General features: G+C 41.0%; 1 protein-coding gene across 1 annotated transcript in view; it reads left to right on the plus strand.

Moving 5' to 3' along the window:
• LOC141218863 (vomeronasal type-2 receptor 26-like) overlaps nucleotides 1-24372 on the plus strand; it is an 89807-nt gene extending 65435 nt beyond the window's left edge. The window contains exons 4-5 of the mRNA XM_073665958.1: nucleotides 14471-14591; nucleotides 23402-24372. Of these exons, the coding sequence (XP_073522059.1) occupies nucleotides 14471-14591; nucleotides 23402-24372 (1092 nt within the window). The remainder of the gene's footprint in view (nucleotides 1-14470; nucleotides 14592-23401) is intronic.
• Nucleotides 24373-24799: the final 427 nt, after the last annotated feature.

Below are 24799 nucleotides of genomic sequence, written 5' to 3' on the forward strand. Positions count from 1 at the left end.
TCTATCTATCTAATCTATGTGTGAAGCTCTATTCTTTCTGTTCTAAATTGTCGGGTACAGATGCTGAATTGCCGGCCGGCTTTTTTAAAGAGACGGTGCATGAAAACACTAATATTTTTTTTAATAAATCCTTTACACTAAATGACAAGTGCAGTAACCAACACTGTCACTGTGCTTCTTATATGTGTGACTGACATGTTTCTATCTATCTAATCTATGTGTGATGCTCTATTCCTTCTTGTCTAAATTGTCGGGTACCGGTGTATGCCGCTGCTGAATTTGCCGGCCGGCTTTTTTAAAGAGAGTGTCTTCTGAGCAGTTTGTCAGCTTTTGGACACCTTTGCAGGTGTTTTCTATGTGTTTCTATGTGTTTTTGATTGCCTGCCATTGGTTTTAACGGTGTTCGACGGTGTTCTAAGGTGGTCGACGAACAGTTCGACGAACAGTTCCTCGAACATCCCGGTGTTCGACGAACGGAACCGAACCCGAACACTACGGGGGTGGCTCAACACTACTGAAGAGCCACCACGACTTGTGGTGAGAGGCAGAGTTGTGTTTGAGGATGCAGTTGTTGATGTGCTTCCAGTACTACGTCTCTGTCCAGGAAGGCGCAACCTGACCTCGTCGTCACTAGCATCTTCCTCCACCTCCTCTGCTGACCTCATCTCTTGGCTGACTGTGGGTTGACAGTAAGTGGGATCTCCGACCTCATCATCATCACCCTGTGCGTTATCACACCCGTCGTCCTCAGAGCCAACCTGTTCCTGCCCTGACAAAAAACTAAAGTTGTCGCTCCAATCAGGTATTTGAGTCTTATCATCGTCTTCCTCATTGTCTCCACCAACAGGAGTTACAGTTTGGGAATGAGGGTCTACATTATGGTCAGAACCTTCTGCGTCTGGTCCTGGATCCGACTCATAAAGATTCTGGGCATCAGTGCAGATCATTTCCTCGTCTGGATTCACAGAAGCGCTGGAGTCGACCTCTGATTCCCAGGCTATAGTATGAGTAAACAGCTCTGCAGACTCAACCATCTGTTCTACCTCATACTCAGACGGGCAGCTGGAGATTTGTGAGCTGTGAGGAAGCAAGTGCGATTTGGGTGACACCTTTGAGGACTGGAGTATTTGTGATGTTGAAGTTGATGTGGAGGAGAGCCCACTTAAAGGAGCACTTGATATCCGTTGAAGCACCTGCTGTTTTTGTGCTTCATCTGGAATTTGTAGCGATTGGCGTGGCCGTAAGAAAGGGATCTTATCACATTGTCCGCTAAAAGAAGTAGACATTTTAGTTTGGCTGGAAGATGGTCTTTCTTCTGCAGATGTTACTGTTGCTTTAACACCTACCCCACAGACACAACCTTTTTTCCCCTTCCCAACACGCCTATTCCCCTTTCCACCAGCAGCAGGCCTTTTTCCACTCATTTTGGTGGTTAACTAATTCACAACTCTGGAGTTGTTTGCACAAAAAATCAATGGATGGTAACTGAGCAGAGCTGAGTGGCCAAACTGTGGTATTAGGCCAAAACTATTGGCTGGGTTAGATGCAGAAAAAAATTATTTTGAATTTGCAACCTGATGGAGGTCAGTATAGATGGACTAATACAAATAGTCCCACACACTGCTAGAAGCCCAAATATTTTTTCAGAGGTACTGTAGATGCAGATAAAAATTATTTTTAATTTGCAACCTGATGGAGGTCAGTATAGATGGACTAATAGACCAAGTCCCACACACTGCTAGAAGCCCAAATATTTTTTCAGAGCTAGATGCAGAAAAAAATTATTTTTAATTTGCAACCTGATGGAGGTCAGTATAGATGGACTAATAGACCAAGTCCCACACACCGCTAGAAGCCCAACTATTTTTTCAGAGCTAGATGCAGAAAAAAATTATATTCAATTTGCAACCTGCTGGAGGTCAGTATAGAAGGACTAATAGAACAAGTCCCACACACTGCTAGAAGCCCAAATATTTTTTCAGAGCTAAATGAAGAAAAAAATTATTTTTAATTTGCAACCTGATGGAGGTCAGTATAGATGCACTAATAGACCAAGTCCCACACACTGCTAGAAGCCCAAATATTTTTTCAGAGCTAGATGCAGAAAAAAATTATTTTTAATTTGCAACCTGATGGAGGTCAGTATAGATGGATTAATAGACAAAGTCCCACACACCGCTAGAAGCCCAACTATTTTTTCAGAGCTAGATGCAGAAAAAAATTATATTCAATTTGCAACCTGCTGGAGGTCAGTATAGAAGGACTAATAGAACAAGTCCCACACACTGCTAGAAGCCCAAATATTTTTTCAGAGCTAAATGAAGAAAAAAATTATTTTTAATTTGCAACCTGATGGAGGTCAGTATAGATGGACTAATAGACCAAGTCCCACACACTGCTAGAATCCCAAATATTTTTTCAGAGCTAGATGCAGAAAAAAATTATTTTTAATTTGCAACCTGATGTAGGTCAGTATAGATGGACTAATAGACCAAGTCCCACACACTGCTAGAAGCCCAAATATTTTTTCAGAGCTAGATGCAGAAAAAAAATATTTTTAATTTGCAACCTGATGGAGGTCAGTATAGATGGACTAATAGACCAAGTCCCACACACCGCTAGAAGCCCAACTATTTTTTCAGAGCTAGATGCAGAAAAAAATTATATTCAATTTGCAACCTGCTGGAGGTCAGTATAGAAGTACTAATAGAACAAGTCCCACACACTGCTAGAAGCCCAAATATTTTTTCAGAGCTAAATGAAGAAAAAAATTATTTTTAATTTGCAACCTGATGGAGGTCAGTATAGATGGACTAATAGACCAAGTCCCACACACTGCTAGAAGCCCAAATATTTTTTCAGAGCTAGATGCAGAAAAAAATTATATTCAGTTTGCAACCTGATGGAGGTCAGTATAGATGGACTAATAGAATGATGCTATGCCCAAAAGATTTTACTTCACTAGGTGCAGTAAAAAAATTGGTATTCTATACACAGGTGTTATATCTTGCAACACAGATAGGCTACTCCACTGACTAACACACTCTGCAATAGGCCAAAAAGGATTAGCTTTGCTAGATTCAGCCAAATGCTGTGAAAAAAACTTGCACAGCACTGGCACAGACCTGCCTGGCAAAAACTGATAGGAACTCATGTAACCTAGTCCTGAAAAGGACTCCAATTACAATTAGTCTTTACTCCCACAACCTATCTATTTAAGAGCACAGACCTCCCTGATAAAAGTCGTAGGAAATGCTGTAACCTAGTCCTTAAAAGGACTGCAATCACAACTATTCCCTACTCCCAAGCTATCTGTATATTTGTGCGAAAATTGGCTTGAAATTAACAAGGTATAGCGCACACAGCAACAGCGGTGCCGTCTAACACGCAGCTGCAGCAGTGAGAAAATGGTGGCGACGGGGAAAATGGCTTGGTCTTATAGGGCAAGGACATGTGACATACACTGCCAATGACACATGCCCTTGCTTGTGTGAAAAAAAGCACTTCGCTCCGTGTGTGCGCTGCTGATAGGCTGACAGATTGCACCTCCCCACTGCAAATGCGGGAAAGAGAAAAAAAAATGGAGATCTTCATTGTTCCTGCAGAGATCCATCCCCTGCCCCTCCCCCCACCCCGCTGTACACTCAAACTGCGTATTAACATTAATTTTCATCATTACTGAGAAAAAATCCAGTTATGATTTTGGTGCACGAACAGTTATCGAACATAACCTTGAACAGCCGAATTTTTCTCAAATTGTTCGTGTTCGCCGAACGGCTCGAACACCGCCCAAAACAGCTCGAATTTGAGATTGGCGAACAGTTCGAGTAGAACAACGCTCATCTCTAGTCTCCAGCAAATGTATTAGTGGGAAAAAGCAGAGGATAATGTGGAGTAAATGGCACATCACTTGTTACCTCCAACCGCGACACTATCAGTTTGACTCTTGGATTTGCACAAAACAATGTGCCTGACATAAATGACTAAGAGGAATACTTTTTGGATCATTTAAGGAAAAAAAATCATAAAAAGACTGCCAGTGCACTGTGTTATTATATTCACTTTTGGTTACTACTGGGATACCATAGCCATATATCACTCTTCAACATTGAAAATGGAAAACCAAGAAGGAGAAGTTGTTGGACTATGAAAATCCCAGGATAAATAGATGTTAATTTTATGCACATATTGCAAGAATTTTAAAAACATCTTGATTTATTCAGAATCAAATTTGAGTGTCACATGCTGAAATACACACACTTACAGGCCTCGGTATGCTGCCAAACAAGTTATTAATGGTTTTCTATGTAATCATCTGTCAACTCAAATGCACTTAGGCATGGAAATCATCAAGATCCATCTCTGGCCTATCCATTTAAATTTTATTGCATCCAACACAAAAGAGAACTCATCACTGAATCAATAAGACCTTCATTCCAGCCTACATTGACGTCTTCCTCAGCATCCATGATAGACTTTGGGAACAGTGGAATGATGATAATGGAACACCAGTAGGTGGATGTCCGGCTCATAGCCCAAAGTCATGCAAACACATTCTGATGGTTTGTGTAGACGCAGTTGGTCCACTTACGCTACTCATGCGATGTCTGATTTTGCTTGCATTACAGAGTGAATCATTACATGCCATTCTTTAAATCTGACAAGACTATATGGGCAACGAAAAGTAAGGCTAAGTGCCTACGATGCGGAAATGCTGCGTATTTTTTCCGGGACCATGGGGCATGTTTTACCAAGCGTTTTTTAAGTGTTTTCGCTGCGGAAGTTCAGAGGCAAAAATGATTGAAAAATGCATAGTGGGCACGCAGCCTTATAAAGTGGCCTTCATGAGGGAACATCACAATCTTGAGACAATAGCAAAATGTTTGACAGTCAGACTCTTCTAGTATTCATTCCAGGTGCAATAACAGCTTGACATTACATTGATTTGGTTGTGGAAGCAGTAGTACGGCCATTTCTCCAAAGTGTCCTAGAAGCAATTTTTCAATATAACAACAGTAGGCAGATGTTGCTGGTGCTACTGTAAGCATCTTGCATTGCCTAAACATTCTACAATAGTCTGCAATGTCTCCTGGCTTTTCTTTCATTTAATTCATCTGAGATATCATTGGTTGGCAATGGCGAAATCAGCCGCCAGCAGTGGATTTTGATGCCTAATTGCATTCAGCATGGCATAATATTCCTCAGACAACAATTTATAATATTGATAGCATGTAATGGCGTACAAGTTTATGTATAGCTGTGCATTCAGTAATATGCAATACTTAATAAATTAATACACCTATACAAACCAAAGCATTATAGGCACTCTCATAACAATAAGAACCTATATAAACAACTGGAGGAAAAGCCAAAATAATAATAAAATCCAAATTTTTTTGAATACAATGTTTAAAATATAATGACATAACAATATAAAATGAGAATATCAGACATATGGTTAGCCACAGTTGTTGTTCACTGGTTGGTTCGAATACCTATACCACATGTAATTCAGTGGCTTGTGGCATTGTTAGAATGTCCAGGTGGGGGGGGGTGCTCTAGCTGACCATTTACCTCCCCCTCAGGTGACTGATCATGTTACTGTGACATCATCACAGGTCCTGTGTGCACAAAAGGATATATAAACCCTGGTAGTTTTGAAACAGGGAGAGAAAGAGTGACCTGGTGAGGCCTAGAAAGAGAGGCCTGGTGAAGCCTGGAAGGCAGAGGCTGGATCCCCCTTTGTTTAGGATACCAGTAGCCTTGGAGGGTGAGAGGCCTGGTCCCTGTGTGGGACTCCACTAGCCTGGAAGGCAGAGGCTGGATCCCCCTGTGTTTGAGATACCAGTAGCCTTTGAAGATATGTGGGGAAGCCTTAAAGCCACAGCTGTGGCAGAATCGAGCTGACTGAAGCAGCTGTGACTTTTCATTATTATTATTACAGTTGTAAAAGTCACTTATCAAAGTCAGATGTCAAAGTCACTTATCAAAGTCGTATAGTGGGTACTGAAAGTCTTCAGACCCCTTTAAATTTTTCACTCTGTTTCATTGCAGCTATTTGGTTAATTCTTAAAAGTTCATTTTTTTTCTCATTAAAGTACACTCTGCACCCCATCTTGACTGAAAAAAAGCAGAAATGTAGAATTTTTTGCAAATTTATTAAAAAAGAAAAACTGAAATATCACATGGTCATAAGTATTCTGACCCTTTGCTCAGACACTCATATTTAAGTCACATGCTGTCCATTTCCTTGTGATCCTTCTTGAGATGATTCTACTCTTTCATTGGAGTCCAGCTGTGTTTAATTAAACTGATAGGACTTAATTTGGAAAGGCACACACCTGTCTATATAAGACCTCACAGCTCACAGTGCATGTCAGCCTAAATGAGAATCATGAGCTCAAAGGAACTGCCCAAGGAGCTCAGAGACAGAATTGTGGCAAGGCACAGATCTGGCCAAGGTTACAAAAGAATTTATGCATTACTCAAGGTTCCAAAGAGCACAGTGGCCTCCATAATCATTAAAAAGAAGAAGTTTGGGACAACCAGAAGTCTTCCTAGACTTGGCAGTCCAGCCAAACTGAGCAATCATGGGAGAAGAGCCTTGGTGAGAGAAGTAAAGAAGAAACCCAAGATCACTGTGGCTGAGCTCCAGAGATGCTGCAGTGAGATGGGAAAATGTTCCACAAAGTAAACTATTACTGCAGTCCTCCACCAGTCGGGACTTTATGGCCCCACGGAAGGCTCTCCTATGAACCTATGAAAGACCTATGAAAGCCCTCATAGAGTTTGCTCAAAAACACATGTAGGACTCCAAGACTATGAGAAATAAGATTCTCTGGTCTGATGAGACATAGATAGAACTTTTTGGTGATAATTCTAAGCAGTATGTGTGGAGAAAACCAGGCACTGCTCATCACCTGCCGAATACAATCTCAACAATGAAACATGGTGGTGGCAGCATCATGCTATGGGTGCTTTTTAGCTGCAGGGACAGGACCACTGGTTGCAAATGAAGGAAACATGAATGCTGCCAAGTACAGAGATATCCTGGATGAAAACCTCTTCCAGAGTCCTTTGGTCCTCAGACTTAGCCGAAGGTTCACCTTCCAACAAGACAATGACCCTAAGGACATAGCTAAAATAACAAAGGAGTGGCTTCAGAACAACTCTGTGACCATTCTTGACTGGCCCAGCCAGAGCCCTGACCTAAACCCAATTGAGCATCTCTGGAGAGACTTGAAAATGGCTGTCCACCAACGTTCACCATCCAACCTGACGGAACTGGAGAGGTTCTGCAAGGAAGAATGACAGAGGATCCCCAAATCCAGGTGTGAAAAACTTGTTTCATCATTCCCAAGAGGACTCATTGCTATACTAGCTCAAAAGGGTGCTTCTACTCAATACTGAGCAAAGGGTCTCAATACTTATGACTATGTGACATTTCAGTTTTTCTTTTTTAATAAATTTGCAAAAATTTCTACATTTCTGTTTTTTTTCAGTCAAGATGGGGTGCAGAGTGTACTTTAATGAGAAAAAATGAATTTTTTAGAATTTACCAAATGGCTGCAATGAAACAAAGAGTGAAAAATTTAAAGGGGTCTGAATACTTTCCGTACTCACTAAGTATCAAAGTCACTTATCAAAATCAATTCTCAGACAGGGTATTTAGCCTCAAACTGCCATCATTCTGATGTTTGTCTTTGATATCTGATCGTGTCCTAAAATGGACACTGTACAGTTCAGTCAGTTCAACTCTGAAGAAAATAAAGACTACACTGTCTTCAAAAGTTTTCATCTTCTTTTTCAAGTCTCAAACAATACCCAAAGAGTGTTCTTATATGTGGAAAGTTTATGTTACCTATTCTTATTGATTACTGTTTCATTTATTTCAGTACTTTTTAAGAAAACTTCATTTCCAAGATTCAATGGGAAAAGAAGTTTACTTTAATGACAAAGGAGAAATGACCAATTACTATCACATTAATAATATTAGAATAATGTTTCAATCTTGGATTGTTTTAAACCATGTTGGAGAATTTAATCTATCTGTGCGAGATGAAGATCAGCTTTTCATAGATGCTAATAGAATATTTTGGAAAAATGGCAAGGTCAGTATTATAATCACTCTTCATGTATTGCGTTAATGTATTTGACTGAACATTCAATAATTTATATGTGAATGTTTTTCTCTAATCCCTTTTCTATGAAATTTCCCTGATTTTTCTTGGGAAAATAAATATTCTTAAATGTTAAAGTGCTTTACAGTCTTCAAATTTGTATATTTTAATAAAAGGCTGATATCAGATGTGTAGAAGTCAGATGTCGTAAGCTAGCTTAAAAGGTACACAAACAACAATACTGAAAATGGTCTTCACTTAACCTTAAGAGGCAGTTCGATACCTAAAATGTCCTTTATACATATTTATTTTATTACCATAAGCACATTTGTCATTTGCTTTATTATAAAATACCCTACACTTCTCCATATACAGCTTATCCCTGAATGTACTTTTTCTACTTCACTTCATGCGGAGTCTCAAATGAGATATTACAAGATGCTGAGTCTGCACTCAATTTTCCACAGCGTCTATCACACCTCCTGGAACAGGACGTCATTAGGGAGAGGTGCTGCAATGACTTACTAAAAGGATTCGTCTAGTCGGAAAGTGGCCAAGAGTAGGCATATTGCAGTTATTGTTTTTTCATGACACATTGTCCTTCAAAATAGTGATGAAATTAGGTTGATATAATGTTTGTTTATATAATGGAAATATCGAAAATTTGAAGGAAAAAGTAGTAAAATTAGCAATTTTCAAACTTTGAAGATTTGTGCATTTTTAACAGAAAGTCATACCATACAAAAATAGTTAATATATAACATTTCCCATATGTTTACATTACACCAGCATAACTTTGAAACAGCCTTTTATTTTATTAGGATGTTGGAATGGTTAAAAGTTTAGTATCAATTTTCATATTTTCAACAAAACTTATAAAATCTTTTTTTTTTTACAGTTTCAGTTATGAAGTGTCTTGAAGGGGCCTGTATGTCAGAAAACCCCCCAAAGTGCTACCATTTCAAAAACTGCACCCCTTTATGTAATTAAAATTGTATTCAGGACATTTTTTAACCCTTCAGGCGCTTCACAAGAATTAATACAAAATCTAAAAAAATCTAAAAAAAAAAAGAAAAATTATATAGTTTGACTAAAATTTAATTTTAAACTAAAATTTTTCATTTTCACAACATGTAATGAGAGAAGATGCATTGAAAAATGTGTTAAGCTATTCCTACTGAATGTGTGTACACCTAATATGTGGTCGGGGTCTACTGTTTGGTCCCATGGCAGGGCACAGAAGGGAAGGAATAATGTAGGTTGGAATAGATTGTGGAAGCCATGTCATATTTGTATTGCCCCCAGGGTGCCAAAACAGCAGAAGCCTTCTAAACATTACTCCTATTTTGAAAGCTACACGCCAGAAAGGAATTCATCTTGGGATGTAGTAACCTTTTTGGACTCATGGGTGCTTCACGAAAGTTTATAACATTAAGGTGAGACACATTTGTGATGGTCGGCGATGAACTGGAACTAGTAGAGGATGATCACTCAAGATGCAGCGATGACACCGGAAGTCAAGAGGAGAATAGCTATGGGCAAATCAACAAGGAAGTAACTGGACAAGGTCTTAAAATCAAGGAACAATTTCATTGGTGATGAAGACACGGCTCGTACATAACATTTCTATAATAACATATGGATGCAAAACCTGAACAATAAATAAACAAAAATAACATTCATTGCCTTCAAAATGTGGTGCTGGAGAAGGATTTTATTATTATCATAGATGTCAAGAAGAACAAGAAAATTAATTTTGGAACAAATTAAGCAAAACATGTCACTAGAAGCAAGGATCACCAAGCTATGACTTGCCTAATTTAGACACATCATATGAAGAGAGTAATCACTGGTGAAGGACACCATGGTCGGAAGATTAGAAGGAACAAGGTGAAGAGTAAGACCAGCAACCCTGATAGTATAAAACTATCAAGATAACTGCGGAGAAGACCCTGGTGGACCTATCTATGCTTGTACAACATCAATATTCCTACAGATCATTCATCCATCAAGTCGCCAAGCTCGAGATCGAGCTGAAGACCATGAAATAATAATCAAACAATCCATAGGTCATCAATATGTAATCAGTGGGGGTCAAACATGTAGCATCTCACACTGTACAGCTCAAACCAGCACTTGTAGTGGCCAAATGTAACCAATGATCAAAGCTGAATAATTTTTTTTGTTATAGCAAAATGCATAAAAACATGCTTAATATAGTATAATATTTTTTATTTTTATAGCGCCAACATTATTCCGCAGCACTTTACAATTTTAGGGGGGCTTGAACAGACAAAACGACATTACAAAATAAGCATAACTCAGATATTAATAGGAGTGAGGTCCCTGCTAGCAAGCCATAATATGCTAAATAGGGTAATTACATAGCACTGCATGAACTGGTCGCCAGACAATATGTGTACAGTACAGACAGAGGCAAATCAATGCATGGAAGGTATGAATATGACTTTGAAGAAAATTTTGATATGGGCCAAACTATGACAGTTAAATAAGTGTGTTAAGGCAATAGGGCAGTCTGAAGAAATTAGTTTTTAGGGCACGCTTAAAGATGGGTATTGGGAATTAATTGAATTGTCCTGGGTAGTGCATTCCAAAGAATTGGCGTAGCACATGAGAAATCTTGGAGATGGGGTGGGAGGTTCGGATTAAGGAGGATTTTAGTTTTAAGTCATTAGCAGAACTGAGGGCACAGGAAGGATGTTATACTGAGATGAGGGAGGAGATGTAGAGTGGTGCTGAATCTTGGAGAGCTTTGTGGGTAAGAGTGATAAGTTTATATTGAACTCTGTATTGGATGGGCAACCAGTGCAATGACTGGCACAGGGAAAAGGCATCTGTGCATCGGTTGGAGAGGAATATGATCCTGGCTGCTGCATTCAGGATGGATTGGAGAGGGGAAAGTTTAGTAAGAGAGACATCGATTAGTAAAGAGTTGTAATAGTCCAGACGAGAATAACAGCTACAGTAAGAGTTTTTGCCGAGTCAAATGTAAAAAAAGTTCTGATTCTTGAAATGTTTTTGAGATGTAGATGAAACAAGCGAGAGAGTGATTTGATGTGAGGAGTGAAGGAAATATCTAAATCGAGTATGACCCAAAGGCAGCGGGCTTGTTGCTGGGGAGTAATGGAGGAGCCACAAATGGGAATGGCAATATCAGGCACAGGTAGTTTAGTGGAGGGAGGAAAGAAGAGTAGTTCAGTTTTTGACAGATTCAATTTTAGATAGAGGGAGGACATAATGTTAGACACAACAGAAAGACAATCACTGGTATTTTGTAATAATGCAGGGGTGATGTCCGGAGAAGAGGTCTATAATTAGGTGTCATCAGCGTAGATATGGTACTGAAAACTGAATCTGCTGATTGTTTGTCCAATAGGAGTGGTGTATAAGGAGAAAAGAAGGAGGCTTAGGACTGATCCTTGAGGGACCCCGACAATAAAGGGAAGGGGAGAGGAAGAGGAGCCAGCAAAAGACACAGTGAAGGAGCGGTCAGAGAGGTAAGAGGAGAACCAGGATAGAACAGTGTCCTTGAGGCCAAGAGAGCAGAGAATAATGAGGAGGAGCTGGTGATCCACAGTGTCAAATGCTGCAGAGAGATCTAGGAGAATCTGCAGGGAGTAGTGACCATTAGATTTAGCTGTTAGTAGATCATTAAAGACTTTAGTGAGGGCAGTTTCAGTAGAATGTGAAGAGCAGAAACCAGATTGTAAAGGGTCAAGAAGAGAATTATCTGAGAGATAGTGGATCAGACAGGAGTGGACCAAGCGTTCCAGGAGTTTAGAGATAAATAGAAGATTGGAAACAGGTCTGTAGTTAGCAGCACAGTTCTGGTCGAGGGATGGTTTTTTAAGTAATGGATGTATGCTGGCATGTTTGAAAGAAGAGGGAAAGATACCAGATGAGAGGGAGAAGTTGAATATTTTAGTTAGGTGAGTGGTGACAGCTGGAGAAAGGGACTCAAGAAGATGTGAGGGAATAGGGTCACTGGTGCAGGTGGTAGAGTAAGAGGAAGCAAGGAACCAGACCACTTCTACTACCGTAACTGGTTCAAAGTCAGAAAGTGAGCAAGATGCACTGTGGGAGGGAGGAGCATACATAACATTTGGGGATTGGGAGAAAAATTTCCTGTTGGATATGGTCAATATTTTTTTAAATAATTGGCTAGATTGTCAGTGATGAGGTCGGTGGTGAGGCCTGTGCTATTTGATTAAGGAGAGAGTGAAAAGTATCAAAGAGGTATTTAGGATTAGACAGTAAGATGATGAGGTTGTTAAAGTAGGTTTGTTTGGAGAGGTGAAGGGCGGAGTAATAGGTTTTAAGCATGTATTTATAATGGAGGAAATCTTTGGCCAGATTAGATTTTCTCCACAGCTGTTTGGCACACTTAGAGCACCGCTGGGGAAAAGGTGTTTGAAGCGTGTGCCAGAGTTGTCGCTGTCAGTGCCAAGTTGTTTTCTGTGTAGGAGGTGCGGCTTCATCCATGGTGCATTGCAATGTTTTGTTATAATGTTTCAGTGCAGAGTCAGGACACGAGAGGGAGGAGATTGGGGCCAATGATGATTGCAACGTTTTCACTAATTTCTGGGTGTTAATGCCGCGTATATTTCTATAGGTGTGGAAAGGGGGGATGTCTTGAACAGGGAGACAGTTCTTGACAGAGAATGAAAGAAGGTTGTGGTCAGTGAGTGGAAGAGGAGAGTTAATAAGGTCATTTATTGAGATAAGCCAGGCGAAGATCAGGTTAAGGATATTTCCATCTTCATGTGTAGGAGAGTTAGTAAGCTGTGAATGGCCGAAGGAGGAGGTTAACAATAAAAGATGAGCTGCAGATGGGGATAGAGGATCGCCAATTGGGATGTTAAAGTCCCCCATGATGAGAGTGGGGATGTCACAGGATAGAAAGTTTGGAAGCCAAGTGGCAAAGTGATCCAGAAACTGATGGGAGGGGCCGGAGGGCGATACACAACTGCCACTCGCAGGGAGAAGGGCCCGAAGAGTCTGACTGTGTGAGCCTCAAAATAAGGGAAGATAAGTGAGGGAACTGAGGGGATAACCTGAAAAGTACATTTTGTTGAAAGGAGCAGACCAATACCTCCACCTGATCTGCTGTCAGGTCTCGGGGTATGAGAGAAGTGTAGGCCACCATATGAGAGAGTTGCAGTGGTGGTGGTTTCCGACTGCTGGATCCAGGTTTCAGTGAGAGCCAGAATGTTAAGGGAATTTGAGAGGAAGAAATCATGGATGCGGGAGAATTAATTACATGCTGACCGCATGCTCCAAAGGGCACAGTTAAATGAGACAGAAGAAATGCATGGAATATTAATGCGATTGGCAGGGTTTCTCAATGTAGCAGGGAAAGAATTAGTGTTATTATTACAAGAAGGTCCTGGATTAGGAAAAATATCACCTGCGAATAAGAGACGGAAGATAGAGAGAGTGAGCAGATGGTTGAGTGATTTGTGAGAGCATTTCTTGTGTTGTATGGTGGGAGTGAATGGGTCTGTGTGGTATAACATTGTGAAGAGAGCATGATAGCTGTACATAGGAGAAGTGAGGCGAGAGGGGTTAATATGAATGAAGTGTGCCGAGAATGTGGGAGAATGGTGAATGTGGATGAGTGTAGCAGCCAGAATATAAATGGCACAAATACAAATGGTTAACACAGTTTGCAAAACAGATGACCTGGAAACAAGTTTGTTTAATTGTCTTTCATGTCATACCTGTCTCCTGCCCTGTATAACTGCCATGACTAAGTGTGGCGGGACTTTGAAAACCGATGGGACTTTGAAAAACTTTGCATAAATGCTATATGCATAAATGCACCCCGCATAAATGCTGCCCCTTAACTATTTCTCTTTATAAAGGGAAGTATGTGCTTAGATCTAACACAGATTTAACTCGTTAGCAATCAATCAACTAGCTTAAGACAAAAGGAGACAATAAAACTGCAGAAAAAAAAAACAGACTAGCAGAACTACATGGATCATAAAACTTGGTCAAGAAAGTGTGATGACCTTAAAGCATCATGGCTTGAAAAATGTAGATGAATGGGAAATATATAGCAATGAGTTGCAGAGCAATATAGGCATGGAGATGCAATGCAGACTTCAGAAGGGTTAAAATACAGCAGATGAATGGGAAATATATACCCGCAGGAAGAGAAGAAAAATGAATATTAGATTCGCGATGTCTAACTGTGGCTGGACTTTGAAAACCGATGGGACTTCAAAAAACTATGCATAAATGCATGCTTCAGATATTTAATTTTTTTTGCTTCCACAATATAAAAATACAAACATTGTATTAAAAATATAATCGCTTATGTTTAGGTTCCAGTCTCTAAGTGCACTGAAGACTGTCCACCAGGTTATCGAAGGATCTTAAAGAACAGCCATAAGTGCTGCTTCACATGTCTGCAGTGTTCTGATGGGGAAATATCTAATGAGACAGGTATTAATTATACTTTAAGAACGATGCACATTCAGTTGAAATGTACAGCGGTGCCGAGAGCCACCTGCTCCCTGCTTCTCAAGAGCTATACAAATAGCCAGCCTATCAAACAGCCAGGATGGAAGAGATGAGGACAGATAACTTTGGTACAGTATAGGGGCAGGATAGGGCACATCATTACAAGATAGGGTACAGGATTTCAGACATTATTAAAGGATGGAGGTCAAGATGTGGGGCATAATTAGAGGATAGAGGCCACGATGGGGGAACATTTTTTACTGGATGAGGGCTAAGGTGTGGGACATTATTACTTATTATTACTGAATAGGGACCAGAATAGGGGAAATATTACACGGTGACCATGATAGAGGACATTATTAAATAATGGATGCCAGGATGGGGGACACTTTTACAAAATAGGGGTCAGGATGGAGGACATTATTGATGTATAGGGGCTAGGACAGGGTACATTGTCATAGGAAAGGGGATATTATTACAGGATGATGGCCAGGATGGAGGAAACTTTTAGAGGATTGAGGACATTATTACTGGATAGGGGTCATTATGACAAGGTGGGGACATTATTTTATGATGGAGACAAGAAGGGGGGATATTATTACAAGGTAGGAGACTTTATTACAGAATGAGAGCTAGGATGTGAAACATTATTTCAGGATAGGATTAGAGCCAGGATGGAGAACATTATTACAGGATGGGAGACATAAGTGCAAGATAAAGCACAGAATAGGGGATATTATTACATGATGGGGGCCAGGAGATTTACTTTCTTTGTTAGTTTCGGTAGAAAGCAGGGGACATTCTTACAAGATATGAGTCACATTGGAAAATATTATTACAGGACGGGAGATATTATAACAGGATGGGTTACATTATTACAAGATAACTGCCAGGATAGGGGAAATAATAAGGAACATTCTTTATTAGTTTATGGTAGAAAGTAGAGGACATAATTACTGTATAAGGCCAATTAAGGGGACAATATTGCTGTATTGGGCCATAATAGGGATCATTGTTACTACTCAATGAGGAACATTAATGATATTCCCTCTTGTGGCCCTTACATTATTCATTATTAACTTATAGAACAATTTTAGGACATTCCAACTATATCAAAGCATAAAAGGTGGACAGTATTATTATATGAGGAAGCAATAGTGCATGTTAGTACTGTAGCCACTGAGGAGGGGGAACTACTATTGTATTTGTGTACAAAATTGGACATTTCAACTGAATGGGGGCACAAACACGAATTTTATTATTGCACGGGAACTATAAAAGGAGACAATGGCAATAATTCTATAAGGGGGCCACAGAGGTGGGCATTTTTACAGCCAGGAGGTCCGAAAGAGAGACATCACTACTTTATCATATTTTATTACTACAGGGAGAACAAAAGTGAGGTACTGTACTGTTACTCTATAGGGCATCAGTGTGGTGATATTTGACTTTTTGTTTTCATCTGGCGCATTGTAGAAGCAGGGGAAACAGAATGGAGGATGGTGTAGAAGTCATCAGTCATAGATATATGTATGCTACTTTCTGCCAAAATGAGTACAAGCTGGAAGTAGTAATATAGGTCTACACTGGATGAAATAGAAAAGCCTAAATTAATGACTTTATTAGGATATGTTATCATTAATTCACATGATTGACCTGTACTATATACACTTACACGAAATACAGCATTTCAAATTATAGTGTCACTGGTGGTAATATTAGTGTTATTACTGTGGTTTTTGATAATAATTAGTGATGAGTGAACGTGCTCGCCACTGCTTGGTACTCGCCCAAGCATCTCATTACTGCTGCGAGTATTTCCTGGTTGCAATGAACATGCAGGGATTGCCTGCCACACATTGTAATTCTGTAGCCATATTGGTTGTGGCATTACAGTGATTGGCTGGCCGCACAGCATCATCAGATGTATATCAGACCTGGCGCCGCCATGCTCGTCACAGTCTACCCCGGAATCAGGCAGAGTAGGGAGAGGTGCTGCTGCATCAGGGAGAGATTTGCTTGTTTAGAGTTAGTATAGGTATTCCACAACATATTCAATGCGAAAAAATCCAGTACCAAAGCGATATGTTCCAAAGCTTTATTCCAAAAAATTCTTAGATGTAAAAAATACAGGCAAACATTTTGGAGGTGGAGGGCTTGATAGAGCAAGATCCCAGCACACTGGTTTACGCGTTTCAGGGCTTTAGCTCAGCTGCATATAATCAGTGGTGATAGCAGGAACTAAACAGGCAGGCAGTGTATGCGACAGACTGCAGAGAATAATACAGCACAAGAGGCTCCATTCCAGTTCTGTCTGCTGCTGCTGTTACAGATATTTCTACAAATAGCCCCAGGTATTAGGGGCCAGGGAAATTTATTTTTTTGATATTAATCCTTATTATTTGGTTAAAAAGCAATCCAGAGAACACCGTTTCTCTACTCCATTTGCTTGTTGCCACAGCAGAATACAGCCAGATTCTTTCCATATTACAGCGATAAAAATACAGAAATTTGTAATGAACGTGGAAAATAGTGGCCTCCATTTACATTTTGTTGTAGTGTGTCAGTGAAGCTATTGACACCAGGTCACTTTGAAAAATAGTAACCTACAGGCCAGCTATTTAAAACTGTGGACAAGCTGAAATTGTGCCACAACAAACACCCACATCTTCTCGACCTTCCTGTCTCAATTAATAGGGGACAGCAGAACATTACTATTGAACACAGAGCAGTGTCAAAGGGTTATTGGTTGGATAGCAGATAATGCTTCCAGTCAGTTAGCCACCACCACCCTGTCTTCCACATGGTTAAGTCTCAGTAGCCATGAGTGTGAACCGCATATTTCTCACCCTGATCCTCCTTCCTCCCACCATGCCGAGTGCCCGGAGACAACTGATACCACACTTGGACACTCCGGAGATCTGTTCACTTTTCCATTTATAGATTTGGGACTCTCGTCCAGTCCACTTGAAGCAGGGCAAGAACAGATCACATGTAGCGATGCTCAAATATTTTAGCAGCCACGGTCACACAAAGGAGATGGTGGGAAACTGTCACAAGAGGTGGATGATGATGATACACAATTGCCAGAAAGTCAGGAGGAGGACCAGGGTGCAAAAGTGGAAGATGAGGTGGTGGACGATGAAGTCACTGACCCAACCTGGCAAGGTAACATGCAGAGCGAGAACAGCAGCATACAAGGAGAGGTAGGCGTAGCACCACAACAGGCAAGAACAAGCACTGTGGTGGCCACAGACAGAAGGCGGGCAACCATTCCCGTAACATCAACATGAAGGAAGTTGCCAGTACAATTGTTAGGTCTTCCCGAGTCTGGTTGTTATTTAAAGACTCTGCCAAGAACCCCAAAAAGTCCATTTGCACCACCTGCCAGGCCAGCATCAGCAAAGGTAGCAAAACTAGCAGCCTGACCACCACCAGCATGATCAGGCACATGGCAGCAAAGCACCCAACAAAGTGGGCCGAATTCCAGGGTCCAGCAACAGTGTCTGTGGGTGACACCACTGCTTGTTGCGCTGTTGTGCATGCACACCAATCACCTGTCCATGGCGCATGCCAAGATGCTTCCCACTCTGCATCTGCCATTGAACACTCTCAACTAGCACCATCAGCAAGCACGTCTACGTCCTTGTAACAGCGCAGCGTTCAGTTGTCCCTACCCTAGTCCTTGGAACGCAAGCGCAAATACGCAGCTAATGCCTCCCAGGCCACACTACTAAATTCACACATTTAGAGAATGCTTGCGCTCGAAATGTTGCCTTTTCAGTTAGTGAATAAGGAAGCTTTCCACAACCTGATGGCGGCGGCCGTCCCTGGTTAATCGGTCTCCAGCCTCCACTAATTCTCCAGGTGTGGCATCCCCGCATTACACAAGCATGTGTCCCCCAACATTAACCGTGCCCTCATCAACATGTGGATAAGTGCTTGTGGGCAGGGAAGGTACATCTCGCAGATGGCACACTGGGTTAACATAGTGGAAGCCAGGACCTAAGCATACCTTGGGACGGAACTCGTCCTCCCTACGCCGAGGATTGTGGGCCCTGGGTTAATCATGGTTGCCCCCACATTCTACAGCTGCTGAACCTCCTCCTCCTCTTCAGCATCCATCTCAGAAATGACCACATCAGTCGCAAGCTGGAAGCACTGCAGCACTACCTTGGCTAAGCAGTAACAGGATGTGCTGAAGCTAATATGCTTAGGTGACAAACCACACAAAGCTGAAGAGTTGTGGACAGCTGTGAAAGAGCAGGCAGATCTGTGGCTGACACCACTGAACCTACAGTCAGGCATGGTCGTGTGTGACAATGGCCGGAACCTGGTGGCGGCTCAGAGGCGAGGCAACCGCACACACGTACCATGCCTGCCAATGTGCATAACCTCTTGGTTCAGCAGTTTTCCAAAACCTACCCAGATCTGTCATATCTGTTTGTCAAAGTACGCTGCCTGTGTGCCCATTTTAGAAAGTCAACTACAGATTCTGCCGCTCTGGCCGTGCCTGAGCAGCGTTTGCGCTTCTGGATCACTGACTGGTGTGTGATGTCCAAACGTGTTGGAACTCTACATTGCAGATGTTGTGAAGGATTGTGAGCAGAAGAGGGCAGTTGTTGACTACCAGCATCAACAAAGCAGTCTGTATTCAGGTCAGACTGGACACATAAAACCTCAGGAATGGACATGGATGACAGACATATGTACCATCCTCCAAAATTTTGAGGACTCCACCAAGATGGTGAGCGGCGATGACGTCATAATTAGCATCACCATCCCACTTCTTTGTCTTCTGAAATGCTCTCTGCTCACAATTAAAGAGGATGCATTGCAGGCGGAGCACGATGAGATGGAGCAAAGGAACCATACAGGGTGATTACACACAGCCCAGCCTCATCTCATCCCAATGTGGATTGGGTGACAATGAAGAAGAGGAGGAGGAAGAACAGGAGCTTTTTTCCTGCGCTATAGACGGTACTACCTGCACAACTGCCATACCGTCCATTCAGCGTGGATGGCCTGAGGACAGAGAGGAGGAGGAAGAGGAGGAGGAGAGCATGATCAGTCGTCTTCTTGGTGAGGAAATGGAAGACTTGCCTCTTTGGAGTCTGGAACACATGGCTGAGTTTATGTTACGCTGGCTTTCCTGTGACCCTCACGTTGTCCAAATTTTGGGTGACAGTCATTACTGGTTGTTGACACTTCTAGACCCACGCTACAGAAAGAACTTTATGTTTCGTATTCCATTGCAGGACAGGCCTAATAAAATGGCGCAGTACGTGAAGGCCCTTGTTGCGGAATTAGTGAAAAAATTCCCATCTGAAAACGCTGGCGGCAGAGGTCACAGTTCATTGGACAACCAAGGAGTACAGGCAAGAGAGCCACAAATGAAATCCAGCAGAGTCAGGGGAACACTGTAAAAGTTCTGGGACAGTTTTCTCAGACCTTCCCATCGCACAGGCCCCGAGGCGGGGGGTACTCTCACAAGGAGTGAAAAGTTTCAGAAGATGGTGAGTACCCTTCCGACCATACCAACGTCCTCCGTCATTCCTCTGTGCCTTATAATTATTGGGCATCCAAGCTGGACACATGGAATGAACTGGCTCTCTTCACTTTGGAGGTCCTGTCCTGCCCTGCCACTAGCGTTTTGACAGAGCGGGTTTTTAGTGCCACCGGTAGAATTATAACTGATAGGCACATTCGCCTGTCAACTGAAAATGCTGACAGGCTGACTCTTATAAAATTGAACAAGGGCTGGATTTGGCCAAACTTCTCTACACCACCAAATGATAGCAGTGTAACATAAACTTAAATACAGTGTCTTTTTTGGGGGAGGTCTAACTCTATTCCCATGCACCTCTGTCTTCACACCCAGACATGGGTATGCGCTTCTTGATTTTGTCTATTTGCTCTTGTCCTCCTCCTTCTCCGCATCCTCATCCTCAACCACCATATCACCACCATATGTCCCATATCAGAATATCTACATCTCTTGCAAGGGACATTGGAGTTCCTCCAAATTTTTGGCAGCTGTTTCTTCACTGCATAGGCAAATACTATGGTAGACCCACTTCATAATAATGGGAACATTGTTTTTAGGAGGCTCTCTGACCTCTGCATATTTTGCAAGGGGCATTGGAGTTCCTCCAAAATTTTTGGCAGCCATTGCTTCACTGCATAGGCAAACGCTATAGGAGACCCACTTCCTAATAATGGGAACATTGTTTTTAGGAGGCTCTCTGACCTCTACGTCTCTTGCAAGGGGCATTGGAGTGCCTGCAAATTTTTGGCGGCCCTTGCAGTCACTACATACGCAGTAACATTATAGGAGACTCACTCGTTAATAATGGGAACAACAAAGTATATCCAACTGCTAGCCCTTTAAGAATAGTAAGGGCCGCCTGATGGCCCAATAAAAATAGGCTTTGTGACTTTCAGAGTCCCTCCATCATAAATGAAACAGGGTGTGTTACACACCACATGGCCAGATAAGGTTGTAAAATGTTAGAATGACATTTCCCAGAGAATGCATTTGTCTTGATTGAAAGCAATGCAAAAGTGCAAAAATGCATCAAAAACGCAACATGTGAACATTGCCCAAGGTGTGGAGGAGCATTTTTGTTTTTAGTTATTTATTTTGCCTTATATACAAGTCATTACCCTGGAAAGGATGTTCAAAATTTTTCCCAGGAAAATTCATTTTGGTTTCATTTTTGCATGTTTTATTGTGAGTCCCTAAAAGTGGCATAATACCTCTGACAACATATTTGACAGCAGTGACCTGGGAGTCAGAGATGCTTCCAGGGATCTTCCCCATGCTGTTTCCATGTCATTTCAGTACTGTTCCCGTCGTTTTCGGCAATTTTTAGGCCCTCTGCAGACTGCCGGGTGGAGCCGCAGGGAAAAATACCCCAGTTTCCCATAGACTTACATTGGGCTCATTGCTCGGACCAAGCACTCGAGCATTCCAATTTGCTCGATCCGAGCAATGAGTACCCGAGCATTTTAGTGCTCGCTCATCACTAATAATAATCAGTATGGTGGTAGTCACTATGTGGTGATATGTTGTCCGGTCATGGTGTGGTATATTGGTCTTGCTATAGTGGATTTTGTTCAGTAACTGGTTATACTCACACACCAAATGATGTTATTATCTGGTCATGCTGAGGAGATATTTATCCCCTTCATGTGGTTTATTATTGGTAGATTACTTTTGGAATATCAGACTTGTTTAGTAACAATATTATGATATATGTTATTTGGCAACAGTATGACTCTTATTTAGAAATATTACTTAGAAAATAAATGATCTTATTGCTACGTTTTCTATGAGATTTATATATTTTGGCAATAGTCATCTGATGAATATGCTGGTTGGGGTTCACTTCCATATTTTGCAACATGACCTATAGCCCCCTAGTTACACCACTGGATGTCATTCTGTCTACACATTAGTGCATGTACTGGATTGGCTTTCAGTCTAGTGATCCCATGACCCAACCTCTTATCTTGATTTGGAGGACCATGGATGTAACTGTAAATGTCAGATTTATTTATATTCTACCTGAACATGTGATATGCATCAGTACTTCTCCAGTTTTCTAACGATAGTCATTGATGACAAATCAAAAGACATCTTACTGTTATGTATGCCGTGTATTTTAAAAAGAGCAGATGAAGGACAATGCCGCGGTCTATGGAGCGCCAAGGAATGGATGGTGAAGAGGAAATAATAAAAACACCTTTATTAGGTCAATAAAACAACACGTGTTTCGGCAGTGGAATACTACATTCTTCAGGTCATGGGGTGAAATTACAAGGTTGGTATTATATAGCCAACAATCAGGCACTGATAATTTTTACCCTATAATGGTACAAAACAGATTAAGAGCAGATAAAACAACAAAACAATGCATAACAGGTGAATGGCACACTCATAAATGGCAAAAACGAGTGTACCACATTATCCAATGTTAAAATTAATCCCTCAGGAGAAAGAGTCCCCAATTTATATATCCAGTAAATCTCCCTATTGATCAAACAATGCAATCTATCATTGACAGTGTCCCCAACCTGATCAATAATGATCAGTTTTAAAAATTTTGGATCTTTATGATATTCAAATGAAAAATGTTTAGAAAAGCTGTGGAAAACAAAACCATTACGAATATTTTGCCTATGCTTGTTCAGCCTGGCATGCATGGTCTGTATAGTGCGGCCTACGTATTGTAAGCAGCACGTACATTGAAGCAAATAGACAACATAGTAGTCAAACAACAGAGGCATTTAGATGTATTGCAACGATAACAACCAACCCTGGAGAGGGTCGATCCGTTATGCTGTTTGGACAAAATAGAGGAATTACTGGGAGCAATGTAACTACATAAATTACGACTACGTCTGTAAATAAATCTGGGTTGTTTGGGTAGCTGATCTGAAAGAATGGGATCATTGAGCAAAATGAACCAGTATTTTTTTACCAATTTTTGTAAGGCCACAAGGGACTGACCAAAAGTGGTTATAAAATTACAGTTAGCCGGATTAGATGTGCTGGAGTTGCGGACAAAGGTTTATTTTAAAGAAGCCTATCCTAACAAAAGGACCAAAAATTTTTTTTCTTCCAAGAACAAATCTCTTTGTTGCCAGATCCTCTAGTTATCAGAGATTACATAAGCATAAGTCATGTACAAAAAAATTTCTAGGTCTGTATATAGTGTAAAAACTTCTATCTTTAAAAAATTCTCAAAAAATATACTTTCATAGATTGTTTTCTATTCTTGTTTTAGACAAGCGATCATGCACCAGATGTCCAAGAGACCAGTGGCCAAATGACAACAATCAATGTGCACCAAAAGAGACAGATTATTTATCTTATACCGACGACTCAATAACTCTTATTATAACTATCATTGTTATTTTTCTTTTTCTCAAAACTTCATTTATCTTGGGAATTTTCTCCATATTTAGAGATACTCCAGTCATAAAGGCATCTAACCAAAGCTTAAGCTTCATCTTACTTGTCTCCATTATGTTAAGCTTCCTCTGTATATTTTTGTTCCTTGGTCGTCCTACAAGAGTCACCTGTATGCTTCGTCAGACTTTATTTGGGATCTTCTTCTCAGTAGCCATTTCTTCTATTCTGGCTAAGACTATTATCGTCTACACGGCCTTCAAATCCACCAAACCTGGAAGCAAATGTCGAAAATTTATTGGAGTAAAGATCACCAACTCCTTAATGTTTGTTTGTTCATTTATCCAAGTTGTATTTTGCATTATCTGGTTATCGACTGCACCGCCATTCCCAGAAAACAACTTTAACTTGTATGTGGACAAAATTATTCTTCAATGTAATGAAGGCTCAATAGTCGCATTTTCCATTATCCTGGGTTACATTGGGTTTCTTGCTGCAGTGAGTTTCTTGGTTGCTTTTCTGTCGAGAAATTTGCCAGATAGTTTTAATGAAGCTAAAAATATCACATTCAGCATGCTGGTTGTCTGCAGTGTCTGGGTGGCTTTTATTCCAGCCTATTTAAGTGTAACTGGAAAAAGTTCGGTTCTTGTAGAGATATTTGCTATATTGTCTTCAAGTGTTGGCATTTTAATTTGTATTTTTTTTCCTAAATGTTATATTATTATTCTGAGACCAGGCTTAAATGTAAAGGCTAATTTGTTAAAAAAAACAAATATGGTAGAGAAAATAAAACCACGTAAATCTTGTTTTAGAAATTTAATGTATTCAGATATTTTCAATGTGTAACTCTCTACTAATTGGTCTCCCTCTTACTAAACTATCCCCTCTCCAATCTGTCCTGACTCCATCAGCCAGAAACATATTCCTTGCCAACCGCAACATCGATGCCTCCACCCTATGTCAGTCGTTGCACTGGTTACCCACCTGATACAGAGTTCAATATAAACTCATCACCACCCTCACCCACAAAGCTCTCCATTCTTCAGCACCACCCTACATCTCCTCCCTCATGTCAGTCTACCACCCTACCCATGACCTAAGGTTAACATCCTCAATAATTTGAACCTCCCGTCTTCCACACTTCTCATGTGCTGTTCCAATTCTTTGGAACGCACTACCCAGGACTCTTTGATTAATCTCCAATACCCACAGTTTTAAGCGTGCCCTAAAAACACATTTCTTCAGAAGGGCCTATCGCCTCACCTCACTTATC

The sequence above is a fragment of the Phyllobates terribilis genome, unplaced genomic scaffold (genome assembly GCF_046119375.1).
Source record: "Phyllobates terribilis strain yellow unplaced genomic scaffold, ASM4611937v1 Scaffold_1__5_contigs__length_1240528914, whole genome shotgun sequence".
NCBI classification, from domain to species: domain Eukaryota; kingdom Metazoa; phylum Chordata; class Amphibia; order Anura; family Dendrobatidae; genus Phyllobates; species Phyllobates terribilis.